At 37.4% G+C, this 11585-nt stretch overlaps 1 protein-coding gene across 1 annotated transcript in view; it reads left to right on the top strand.

Annotated features, from left to right (window-relative positions):
- Positions 1 to 353: 353 nt before the first annotated feature.
- Positions 354 to 11585, top strand: part of CCDC148 (coiled-coil domain containing 148) — a 197272-nt gene continuing 186040 nt past the window's right edge. Inside the window, exon 1 of the mRNA XM_040971994.1 lies at positions 354 to 477. Coding sequence (XP_040827928.1) covers positions 354 to 477 — 124 coding nt within the window. The remainder of the gene's footprint in view (positions 478 to 11585) is intronic.

Genomic DNA, 11585 nt, shown 5'->3' with positions numbered 1-11585 from the left:
CAATTAATTCAAGACCAAAATAAACAAATGGGACTATGTTAAGCTAAGAAGTTTCTGCACAGCGAAAGAAATAATCAACAAAGTAAAAAACCAACCAACAAAATGGGAGATGATCTTTGCACAGTACATGGGAAACAAAGGGCTAATTTTCAGAATATACAAAGAAGTCCAGAACAACAACAAAGCAAATAAACCAGTCAAGAAATGGGCACAAGATATGGGCAGACACTTTACAAAGGAGTAAATTTAAATGGCTAACAGATACATGAAAAAAATGCTATAACTCTATGGCATTAAGGGAAATTAAAATAAAAACAATGCTATGTTACACAAAATGCCGGAAAGAATTGGCCATGTACAGAAAACTACCCAAAATACCTGTTGGTGAAACTGCAGAGAAAAAGGAACCCTACTCCATTGCTGCGGGGAAGGCAGGCTGGTGCAGCAACTCTGGAAGTCAGTATGGAAAACACTCAGGCAATTAAGAATTCACCTAACATATGACCCAGCAATACCACTTCTAAAAATATATCCAAAATACCTGTTACACGACAAAGCAACATGCACCCCAGTGTTCACTGCAACACAGCAACCTAAATGCCCATCAATAGAAGACTGGATAAAGAAACTGTGGTTTATCTACACTATGGAGTCCTACTTATCTATTAAAAAAAAAAATGAAATGCCATTACTTTGTGGCCAAATGGGCCAAACTAGAGATCATTATGCTAAAGGAAATGAGCCAATCCCAAAAGATCAGATATAATATGTGTGCTCTAATATAAGATAATATAATGTAATCCCAGCCTATATGAAAATGTACCATATAATTCAGAATTCAAAATAAAAATATATTAAAAATAAATAAATAAAATGAAATAAATTATATCCCATGAGCTAAAAAAAAACATAATATGATGTCAAATCTAGGGATATTATATGGAAAACTTACTATATGTCACTTCACACTTACCTGTACCTTCTGTAACAAAATCTTGTGATGTAATTCCTTAATCAACCATCCATAAGAGGCTGATATTTTTAATCACCTGCAATAGTCAATGTCCCCTTTATCACTGTTATTGGTACTGCCCATAAGTAATGAAGATTTAATCCTCATTGTACCTACATTAGGGCCCCAGCATTCAAGAATCAACGCACACCGAAATGACTGTCTCATACACGGTCAGGAGACACTGTAGCGGCAGCATGATGGGCTTGGGAAAATTCGTGAAGACATACATTGTGAACCTTTATGGGAAAACAAAGAAGAGGGGAAGGAACTTTAGGAGGGGGAAGGGAGAACCCAACACCAACTAAATTGTATCCAAAAAGAATTAATTTTAAAAAATCTTTAAAAAAGAATATCTGGTTTGTAGATAATACTTCTATTCAAAAGAGAACAAATGACAAGGAAAAGCCAGAGCAGGCTTCTTTGTACCTATGCAAAGACTTCCCCCGCAGCTCTGCTTGCTGTGGTTGTGTGTAAGGACGTGCGGTGACTCTGCCCTCACACCTGTTGTAGTTAAGAACAAGAGCTAGCCAAGCACATCTCACGGGAGACTCAGAATTGTTATCATCATTTAAAATACAGACTTCCACTGACTATCGAAGAACATGATTTAAAGGTTTTATTTTATTCTGAGATAACAGGTGAAAGTTATAGCATAACAGAAATGATTTATAATAATTTTAGGTGGTAAATATCTATATAGCCAGAATATACTAAAATGTTTCTCAGTAGAAGTATACAACAAAATGTTTAGAGTCTATTAGTAAGAATTTAGAGGAATTATGCTTAGAGATGTTGGGAAGGCACAGGCTGTTTCATCCTTATCAAAATGACTTCAGTACTTAACGCAATGAGTGCTGCATGGTACATGCTCAGTCACTGTTAAATGAGTAAGTGAATGGAAGATCATATAGGAAGGTGAATGCTCTGAGGAAGAAACCTGCATAGTACACTCTCTGGATGGAGGTGAGGAACCCAGACAGAAGGCTCTGATGACTCAGAAGCAGGAAGTGGATTTCTGCCTGAGTGTGCAGTAAAATCATGACTTGACAATGTGAATGTGGCTACTGAGGTCATCACGTCCTGCCTCATGGGAGTGAGAGATACTGCCAGGCCAAGGAAAGAATGTGGGGTCCTTTAATCATTGTTAGTCATAAAGAATGCTAAGTGCTGGGAAAAGCAATTGTGAGGTAACAATATGTTTTCAGAAGCACAGAAAATATCATTTTCCCATTTAAAAAAAAGGAAAAGCAGTCTTAGCAACTAGTAGTTTAAACAAAAGCTCCATTATGTTGGGAGCAAATGTTTAATTCTTTGCCATCTTGTTAAATATTTTCTAAGATTTTTATGGTACTTAGAAGCAGGCCTAATATTTTTCAGGACTAATAGCACATGTATTTCACAAACAATATTATCTTCTAATTAAGTGATCATGATAAATATAGAATATCCATTTTAAACACAGATAACTGTGATTGCATTACCATCACAGGTGGTGCTTGTCTTTCTGTAATTCATGGCTCTTGCGCACAAAAAGCAGAACATGGCACTAGGCATAATTAATGCAGGGAGCATAACTTTTATATCCAGAGTGAGGAAGAGGAGAGAGAGACAGACAGGGGCATCTCTGTTAGTTTACTCCCCAAACAGCCACAACAGCCAGGCTGAGCCAGGCTGAAGCCATGACCTGAGCCAGGCTGAGCCAGGCTGAGCCAGGCTAAAGCCATGACCCTGAATTCTCATCAGGTCTCCCACATGGGTAGCAGGAGCAGTCAAAAAGTTGGACCACCTTCTGCTCTAATCCAGTCACATTATCTTTTTTTTTTTAAGATTTATTTATTTATTTATTTATTTATTTATTGGAAAGTCAGATATACAGAGAGGAGAGACAGAGAGGAAGATCTTCTGTCCGATGATTCACTCCCCAAGTGAGCACAACAGCCAATGCTATGCCAATCTGAAGGCAGGATCCAGGAACTTCTTCCGGGTATCCCCCACGGGTGCAGAGTCCCAAAGCTTTCGGCCGTTCTCAACTGCTTTCTCAGGCCACAAGCAGGTAGCTGGATGGGAAGTGGAGCTGCCGGGATTAGAACTGGCGCCCATATGGAATCCTGGTGTGTTCAAGGCGAGGACTTCAGCCGCTAGGCCACGCCGCCAGGCCCCTCCAGTCACATTATCAAAGAGCTGGATCAGAAGCAGAGCAGCTGAAAGTCCATGATGCAACAAGGGATGTAGGTAGCAGCTTAATGCACTGCATCTCAGTATGGGCCCCTTGTCCGCTGCTGTAGCTCTCATGTCTAGTATACTACATAGCACAGAGTAAGAATCTGATGAATGTTTTCCCAATGAGTGAACGAAGTATTTGCAAGTTTTCCCTGACACCAGCCACATATTATGCCTCTTGATGCCTGTAAAAACCAGTCTCACATAAGAGCTATTAGTTAAGGCAGTTGTTTTCAGTGTCCAAGTTGGGACCCTTGGATGCTGTTTGGAGATGCTTAGGAGTACTGTAAGCAGTAAATTATGTTCTGCCAAGTGTTTCCATTTCCTGAGTGTGCATGTCATAATCTTAGTTACAATCCAATGTGTACCTTAAGCCAAAGGAAAATGTATTGGCTCCGGGATACCAACAAAGGCAGACAAAAGAAGCCAGGGAAAGAACAAGATTCATTCCAGGTCTGGCAATGAAACACCACCTCAGTCTCAGCAGGCGGGCTGCACACTCTGCAGATAGGTTTCTTTGAGTGGGAGACATGGTTTACAACAGCTGTTAAACTTTATGTCTTAGAACTCTTATTCTGACTTCAAGCTTTCTTTGGCCTCAGGTTTAAAATCTTGGAAAAGGAATTTTGTTTATAAAAGAGCTGGGCTATTAAAATGCATTTGAAAAATGTCTGTTCTAGGTGACTGATTTGGAACTCTACCACTCCTTTCTCCACTCCCTCCCCATTTTATTCCCATCACCTCTGCCTGAGCCTCATTTCCTTGATTCTGTGTTTAGCCTCCCTGCCAAATCTTTCCTCCTCCTTAATTCTCTTGGCCTATTTGGCCATCGGCGTTTCTCTTCTCTTATTGGTCCTTCCTTCTTGTTGTGTAAAAATTCCTGCTCCCCCTCCAGCTCTCTCTGCAAGAGGCTCTAAGAAATAGAATGCATAAGGTTCAAGATTTTATACAGGTGTTTTAAACATTCCTTGTGCTTTTAAAAGGTTTTCACTTAAGGAAAAGGCAGTTTCTTTCTATCCATTGTAATCCCAAGAAGCATGTAAATAGGGTTGAAATTCTTAAAATAAATCTTTTGTAAAGTAGGACACCTTGAAGCACTAGATAACTTGAGTTTTTTTCTGATATAAGTACTAAGAAATGACCTTGATCAGTGAGAAGTGTAAGAATGATCAGTGTAGTGTTTCCTTTCTCTTTCTGGACAAATAAGGCTCCTATTCCTCCACCAGCCAGAGCAAAGCATGACCCGAGTCAAGTTTGACAATAGCACTATTTTATCAAGTCCAGAGTTGGTACAAGCCCGTTTTTAGAACAGGCTGTTTCATCTTCACTATTTCATTTAAACTTTTGTGCTGAATTTAGAAAATAGGAAGACTTGTCCTGGAAATCAAGTTTGGATCTTGAGAAAATGCTAACGACACTGGAGAGAGGAAGAATTCTAGTAAGTTACAAAGATTTAGGAATAAGTACATAGCGTGGTGGACTTATAGAATACTCTTCACATAGTGGCATGGTGACATTATTTTAAAATGAGAATAATAAAGTTTTACTTGGGTTGGATAAAAATAAGTGCTTTAAAAAATATTTCTTGATTTTTACTGTAAGGCATACAGAGAGAAGACAGAGAGGAAGATCCTCTGTACGATGGTTCACTCCCCAAGCAGCCACAATGGCTGGAGCTGAGCCAATCCGAAGCCAGGAGCCAGGAGCCTCTTCTGGATCTCCCACATGGGTGCAGGGTCCCAAGGCTTTGGGCCATCCTCAACTGCTTTCCCAGGCCACAAGCAGGAAGCTGGATGGGAAGAAAGGCTGCTGGGATTAGAATCAGTGTCCATATGGGATCCCAGCACATTCAAGGAGAGGACTAAAAGCGCTAAACTATTGCGCCAGGCCCAAATAAGTGCTTTTTGCATGAGCAATGAGCTGGCTCATCTTTAAAAGAATGTGGGTTGAGAATTGAAGTTGATTTTGGATCAGTTCAAATAAATATTCTACAATCTCTTTGTCTTTTTCACTACATTAGAGGGATTCTAGCATATATAATTTTTTCTTTCTTTTCTGTTCCAGGTTTTTCTTATTTAAAATAACTGAAAGAATATTTGACTAAAATCAGGTTCATTAAAGAACAGTTATTTTTTGCATATATTCCCTCAAATTGTATAGAAAATGAAATGTAGTATGGAGGTGTTTCTCAGATTGGTAAAAATCAACGTATGTTCGGAGGATTATAAATTCTCCATGAAAAATTAGATATTTTGTTTTTATTTCAAATACTCTATTGAGTACAAATGTTTGGTCAAGTAAATAACAAGACTAGTTTTTAGCAGAAATACAAACAATGTTGAGTTACCCGAGATATATTGGCAGCAAGTCTAACAAGAAAGAGGCAGATTGTTGGAGTGGAGATGCATTGAAATCAAAGGTGAAAGAAGCTGAATGCAGAGCACGTAGTCCTGTTGTGTGACAAAAGTAAAACGTGCTGGAAGAATCTGAGGGAAAATGGGGGAAGCACTGAAGAAATGGAAGCATTGTGATTTTTAGAGGCCTGGAAACTGGAAGTATTTGTGTGCATTAAGAATTGTTCTAATGAATAATGAAGTAGAAGAAACTGGCCTGGACTGCAGGAAGTTTAGAAATGGTAATTTCAACGATCTTGGATTTTGTAACATCTTCCTTTGGGTTGAGAGAACAATGGGAAAAACTATTTAACCTCAACTTTGGTTCCATTTGAACCTTTTTTTTTTCATTTCATTATTATTTTATGATGTAGTTCCATAGGCTATGGGATTTCCCTTACCCCTTCCCAAATCACTTCTCCCACAATTGATTTCCCCTATATTATTATAATAGTTTATTTCTTCATAAGTAGTCATAAGTCCATCATTATGCTATTTAAGTGTATCCTGATATTGCAGACATGGACAATGGCAGAGAATCCAGCATCCTATTGTCAAGATGTATTTAACAGTTTCATTGGGAATCAATCTTTGATCTGGAAGTAGAAAAGCATACTGTATTGTATCTTCACATCTGGATCTGATAGTCTCTATTTTACAGCTACTATACATCCCCTTAAATGATAAGCCATAAAACAAAACAAATAATAGGAAGAAAAATAGAAATTTACAATGCCATGAGGTTGAATAATATGCTACTAAATTACTAAAGTGTTGCTGAAGAAATAAAAATCAAGATCCTTCTTGAAAATGGTGCTCTGTATAACCTGTGAGACAGTGAAGAATTTAATACAAGAAAAAAAAAACTTTTACAGAAATGAAAACAAAAACATCAAAATCCATTAGATACAGTTTCTGCTGATCTGTGTTGGTTAGATGTGTCTCTTGTAGGCAACAGATAGATGAGTTTTGGTTTTTGATCCAGTCTACTAATCTATGACATTTCATTGATGGCTTTAAGCCATTTATGTTCAGAGTTAATGTGAACAGCTGGTACTTTGGTCCTGTAATTTTAGGAATGGATTGTTCATTGATTTAGTCTTCTGTTGTTATTTTACTTGAATGTTCTCCACGTTTGTCTTTTGTTTTGGTAGATGTCATTCCTTTTCTCTGTCAAGAGAATATCGTGAAGTATCTTTTGTAGGGCAGGTCTGAAAGAGGTGTATTCTTTGAATTTTTCTTTACTGTGGAAGAATTTTCTTTCATTTTCAAAGACAAAGGAAAGCTTTGCTGGATACATTATTCTGGGCCAACACTTTTTTCCATTTTAGAATCTAGAATATGTCACTCCATTCTCTTGGCCTGTAGAGTTACCTGTGAGAGATCAGCTATGAGTCTAATTGGGGCTCCTCTAAATTTTAATTAATTTTTACCTGCATATTTAAGGATCTTTTGCTTATGTTCAATTGAAAAGTGCTTAATTTCATGGCAATGATAGCTTTTGGTCAACCCTGTTAGGAGTTCTCTGCCCCTCCTTATGTTGTGTCCCTAATCTTTCTCCAAATTAGCGAAGCTTTCATTTAATATTTCATTGAATAGATCTTTCTCTTTTGTGCCTTCTGGATTCCCCATAACTCTTACATTTTGCCTTCACTTTATCGTTCCTAAATGTGCATCCTTCAGCAGGTTATTAAATCTCTTTGACCCCGGTTTTCTCACCTATAAAGTAGAGCAATTTTGTATCATTTAGTAGCATTGCAATGTACATTATTAGTGCTGTTTTGGTAATTCAGTTCTGAATCATCACTACCCCTCTTTGATACACATATTTTGAATTCTGGGTTGCCTCACATTGTAGCTAAAATCAAATCCATAGTCTAAAATAGTCTAACCATGTCATTATTTGAGTTTACAGAGTGAGAGGCCAGACCGTTGTATTTGTACATTAGGGTTTTGCATGAGGCTGTAGCACAGATAACCAATGTGACAATTCACAGTTCCTTCATTTGGGGAGATTGGCACAACCCAAGAGATCATGACCAGGGCATGGTCTCTCTTCTTCCCAGCAACTCTGTTGTCAAAAGGGCTAAATTTCGGGACAGGATGTTGGGTTTTCCTAAGAAGTTGCTGGAAGCCTTGTTTGAGCTACAGCAATATAAGGCTAAGACTTAGCATGACACGACATAGAAACTTAGCTGAATTGTCGCTTTGCAGAAATAAAGATGTGATTCATTTGATGTTTGTGCAAAAAGTGGATAAGACTGTATGTTCAATTTTGTAACTTATAACTCCATTTTATTTACAACATGCAAATGTACTCTCTCATTCACTGTTTTTCAAGCCATGTGTTTCTTAATATTTTGCTTCTGTTTTTAAGGCTATGTAGTATAAGGGATCTTCCAAAAACATTCATGGAAAATGTGTTATGGAAAAACTCTACATGAATTTCATTTTTTGTACCAAAATAAGGATTGAATTCCATATTTCTTTTTGAAGTTTCCTTATACTCCTTTGGAAAGCTCTGCTGTGTTCTTTAGCCAATCTCCTAAAAAGAGATTTGGGGGATTTAAAAAAATGTGTTCATTATTATAAATTATATTAAAATTCATATTTTCTTTTATATATCTTTGTAGGTGTCTCACTGTATGATTATGATAAATGTCTAAAGTTGGAAGAACCTGGCTTTTGATACACATTGTCTCATTGGCTGCCAAAAAATTTTAGCAGTATATACTTTATGATTTTTCAGAGTATCTTTTCACTGTATCCTTCCTGTTTCTGTGAATCACAGATTTTATAAGATTTCTGTGTACTTGCCAGTTAATCCATGCATGGTGTTTGACATATGACAGCCATTGTTCTTCCACTTTATTTACATAGTCCGTTGAATTCTAAGATATTTCTCAAAATTGCTTGCTTCCTATTGTACACAGTCTTCAAATCTCTTAAGGGTGTGACTTTTGAACCATCTCTCCCCTGATGTTACCTTCCACGGCCTGAGAGATTTGGAGATGTAATTAAGATTCTTGATTGCTACTTTAGGATAAGGAAGGTTATGCATGTGGGAGTGATCTGAAGAGTCCCTTAAATCTGGGTGGAGAGGCCAAAGAGATTGAGAGGAAGTTGATATAAGGGTAATTATCCAAGGCTGGCTTAGAGGTGAAGGCTGTGATACAAGCCACTGACTATAGTGCCTGGCAAGGAAATGGGGTCCTCTGTCTCAGTATGGCAAGTAAGAGCATTTTACTGAGACCAAAAATATGCTTCAAAGTGGGGGTCTCTTTAATATCTGGAAAATAACAGTCTAATTTCTATGTTGATTTCAATATTGTCATACTCTAAGCAAAGAACATAGTCAGGCCATGCCAGACTTCCAACCTACAGAACTGTGAGATAATAGATGAGTGTGGCTTTCATTCTTTTTAAATTTATTTTCTTATTTTTATATTATTTTGCTTGTCCAGACTGAAGCCAGGAGGTGGTAATTCAGTTTGGTTCTCTCATGTGGGTGGGAAAAACCTAAGTACTGGAACCAGCACTTTCTGCTTCCCAGGGCAGACATTAACAAGAACTTATGTTGGCAGCAGAGCTTGAACTCAAACCAAGTACTCTGATACAGAGTGCACTCATCCCACTTGGCATCTTCACCACTGAGTATCATGGAAATTGATTTAGAAAACATGGAATATGAAAGGCAACATGAAGAGGTTTCCCCTGGCTGAATTTGGGATAACTTGAACATTAATATACAGAAATACAGTAAGAATTGTAACCCAGTGAATAAAATGGAATCCATACAGATAGAATACAGAAACTGACCCATACGTTAAATGTTTAACAAGCAGTTACACCTCTTTAGTTTCAAAGTACCTCTCCACAAAATTCTTACTTGTTATAAGTGGATTTAAGAGTGGTTTTATAGTGTGGGAAGCTGACCAATAATACCTGGTGTTCAAAGGGAGCATCACCAGTAGTGGTCAAATGAAAACCAGGTGATGGAATGGGAAGAGCACATCTGAGATATTCCTACCACTGATCCATGACCTTTGCCTCATCGTTGAGGAAACATCAGACAAACCCAAATTGAAGGGCATTCTACAAAACAGCTGGCATGCAATCTTCAAAAGTGTCAAGTCATGCAAGATGCAGACAGATGGAAAACAGGCTGAAGGAGACTAAGCAGACCTGACAATTAGATGCAATAATTGAGCCTGAACTTTTTTTTTCTATGTAAAAGATATTAGGGAACAATTGACAGAACTCAAATGGAATCTTAGAATTAGTTTATAGAAATATTACTGATATGAAGTCTCTTGCTGTTGATAGTTACCATGTGGCAATTTAGAAGAAGGCCATGTTTTATAGGAAAGACATTCTGAAATATTCAGGATGTTGATCATGAATGAGGGCAGTGACTTCCTCCAAAATGGAGCCTTTCTTCAGAGAAATATGCATTTATAACACACTTAAGATTTTGGTAAATTCTGTGTTCTCAAAATATTAAATTAGTCTATAAATCTTTCTTCCATTAAAAATGTATAAGATACAGTGCAAGCAGAAACTAAAAATCATTCTATTAACATTGATCAATACTATTGCATTTTGGTTTGGGTGGCTTTGCATTAATTTATTAAATACATATGAACACATTTAAAAACTATATGAACTTTAAAAATAAAATCAGAAGTATTCTTGATTTGTATCTTGCTTTAGAATTTATATATGTGAGCATGATACATATGTCATCAATCATATTGGTTTTTGTGATAACACTTTTCATCTGTAAAATATGCTGTATTATTTAAATGTTTAGGTTTGGTTTTAAAATTAGTTAAGCACCTCTAATCAAGTTTGTCAACTCTGTCACTTTGTCATGTCAAATTAGCCTGGGCTAGAAGTGATGAAAGGTGTCCTGGAGCAATAAACTCAACAGATACTTCAAAGAATGATGACTGTCCTTTGCCTTTCTTTTATACATATTTGCTTTGGATTTGATGTTGAGCATAATTTTCTAGCATTATGATTATTTCACTATCCATTCCACATCACAGATTCCATACTTAGTAACAAAAGCCTGAGGTTATGTTTGTGAGCATACATAAATTTATCATACAGTTGTTAGATACCTGAAGTCTTAGTCCTCTTGAGTTGCTAGAACACAATGTGTTATACTGTGTAATTTATAAAGAGCAGAAATGTATTGCTCACAGTTCTGAAGACTGGTGAATCCAAGATCAAAGTGTCAACAGATTCAGTGTGTGGGAAGAGCTTGTACTTTGCTTCTAGGATGTGCCCGTGATCCTGAATCTGCTTGTGATGGGAAGGGAAGCATGCTCTCTTCGATCTGTCTTATAAGGGCATTCATCCTACTCATTAGGGAGATGTCATAATTTACAATTTCCCCAAAGGTCATGCCTCTTAAAACAATCACATTGGGGATTAAGTTCAATAGCTGAATTTTCAGGTGATACCAGCATTCCAATTACAGCATTGGGTGGTTTCTAATTTGTAGCTACTAAGGCAAGCATTCTATGTACTTTCTTGTGTATGTGTCCAGGTGAACATATGTGCAAATTTCCACTGAGGATATATATGAGGGAGTACGATCGTAGTTCATGAATGGCAGATGATTTTCTTAATAGATTGTACCAAGTCACACTCCTGCCAATAGTGTATAATGTTGTGGTTGCCCTCACACCCCACCCTCTTAAAATTCTTATTTATTTGAAAGAGTTTTATTTATTTGAAAGTGTGTGTGTGTGTGTGTGTGTGTGTGTGTGTGTGTGCGCGCACACATTTGTATGTATGAAAGAGTGGGATCTTCTATTCACTGCTTCACTTTCCAAGTGACTACAGTGGCCAGAGCTGATCCAGGCCAAAGCCAGAACACAGGAGCTTCATCTGGATCTCCCAAATGAGTACAGGGACCCAAGCTGGGCCATCGTTTGCTACTTTCC

This window comes from Ochotona curzoniae, unplaced genomic scaffold (genome assembly GCF_017591425.1).
Source record: "Ochotona curzoniae isolate NIBS_2020 unplaced genomic scaffold, NIBS_Ocur_1.0 contig_2210, whole genome shotgun sequence".
Lineage (NCBI taxonomy): Eukaryota > Metazoa > Chordata > Mammalia > Lagomorpha > Ochotonidae > Ochotona > Ochotona curzoniae.
Note: the sequence above shows the minus strand (reverse complement) of the source record. Positions and strands in the feature narration are given on the sequence as shown.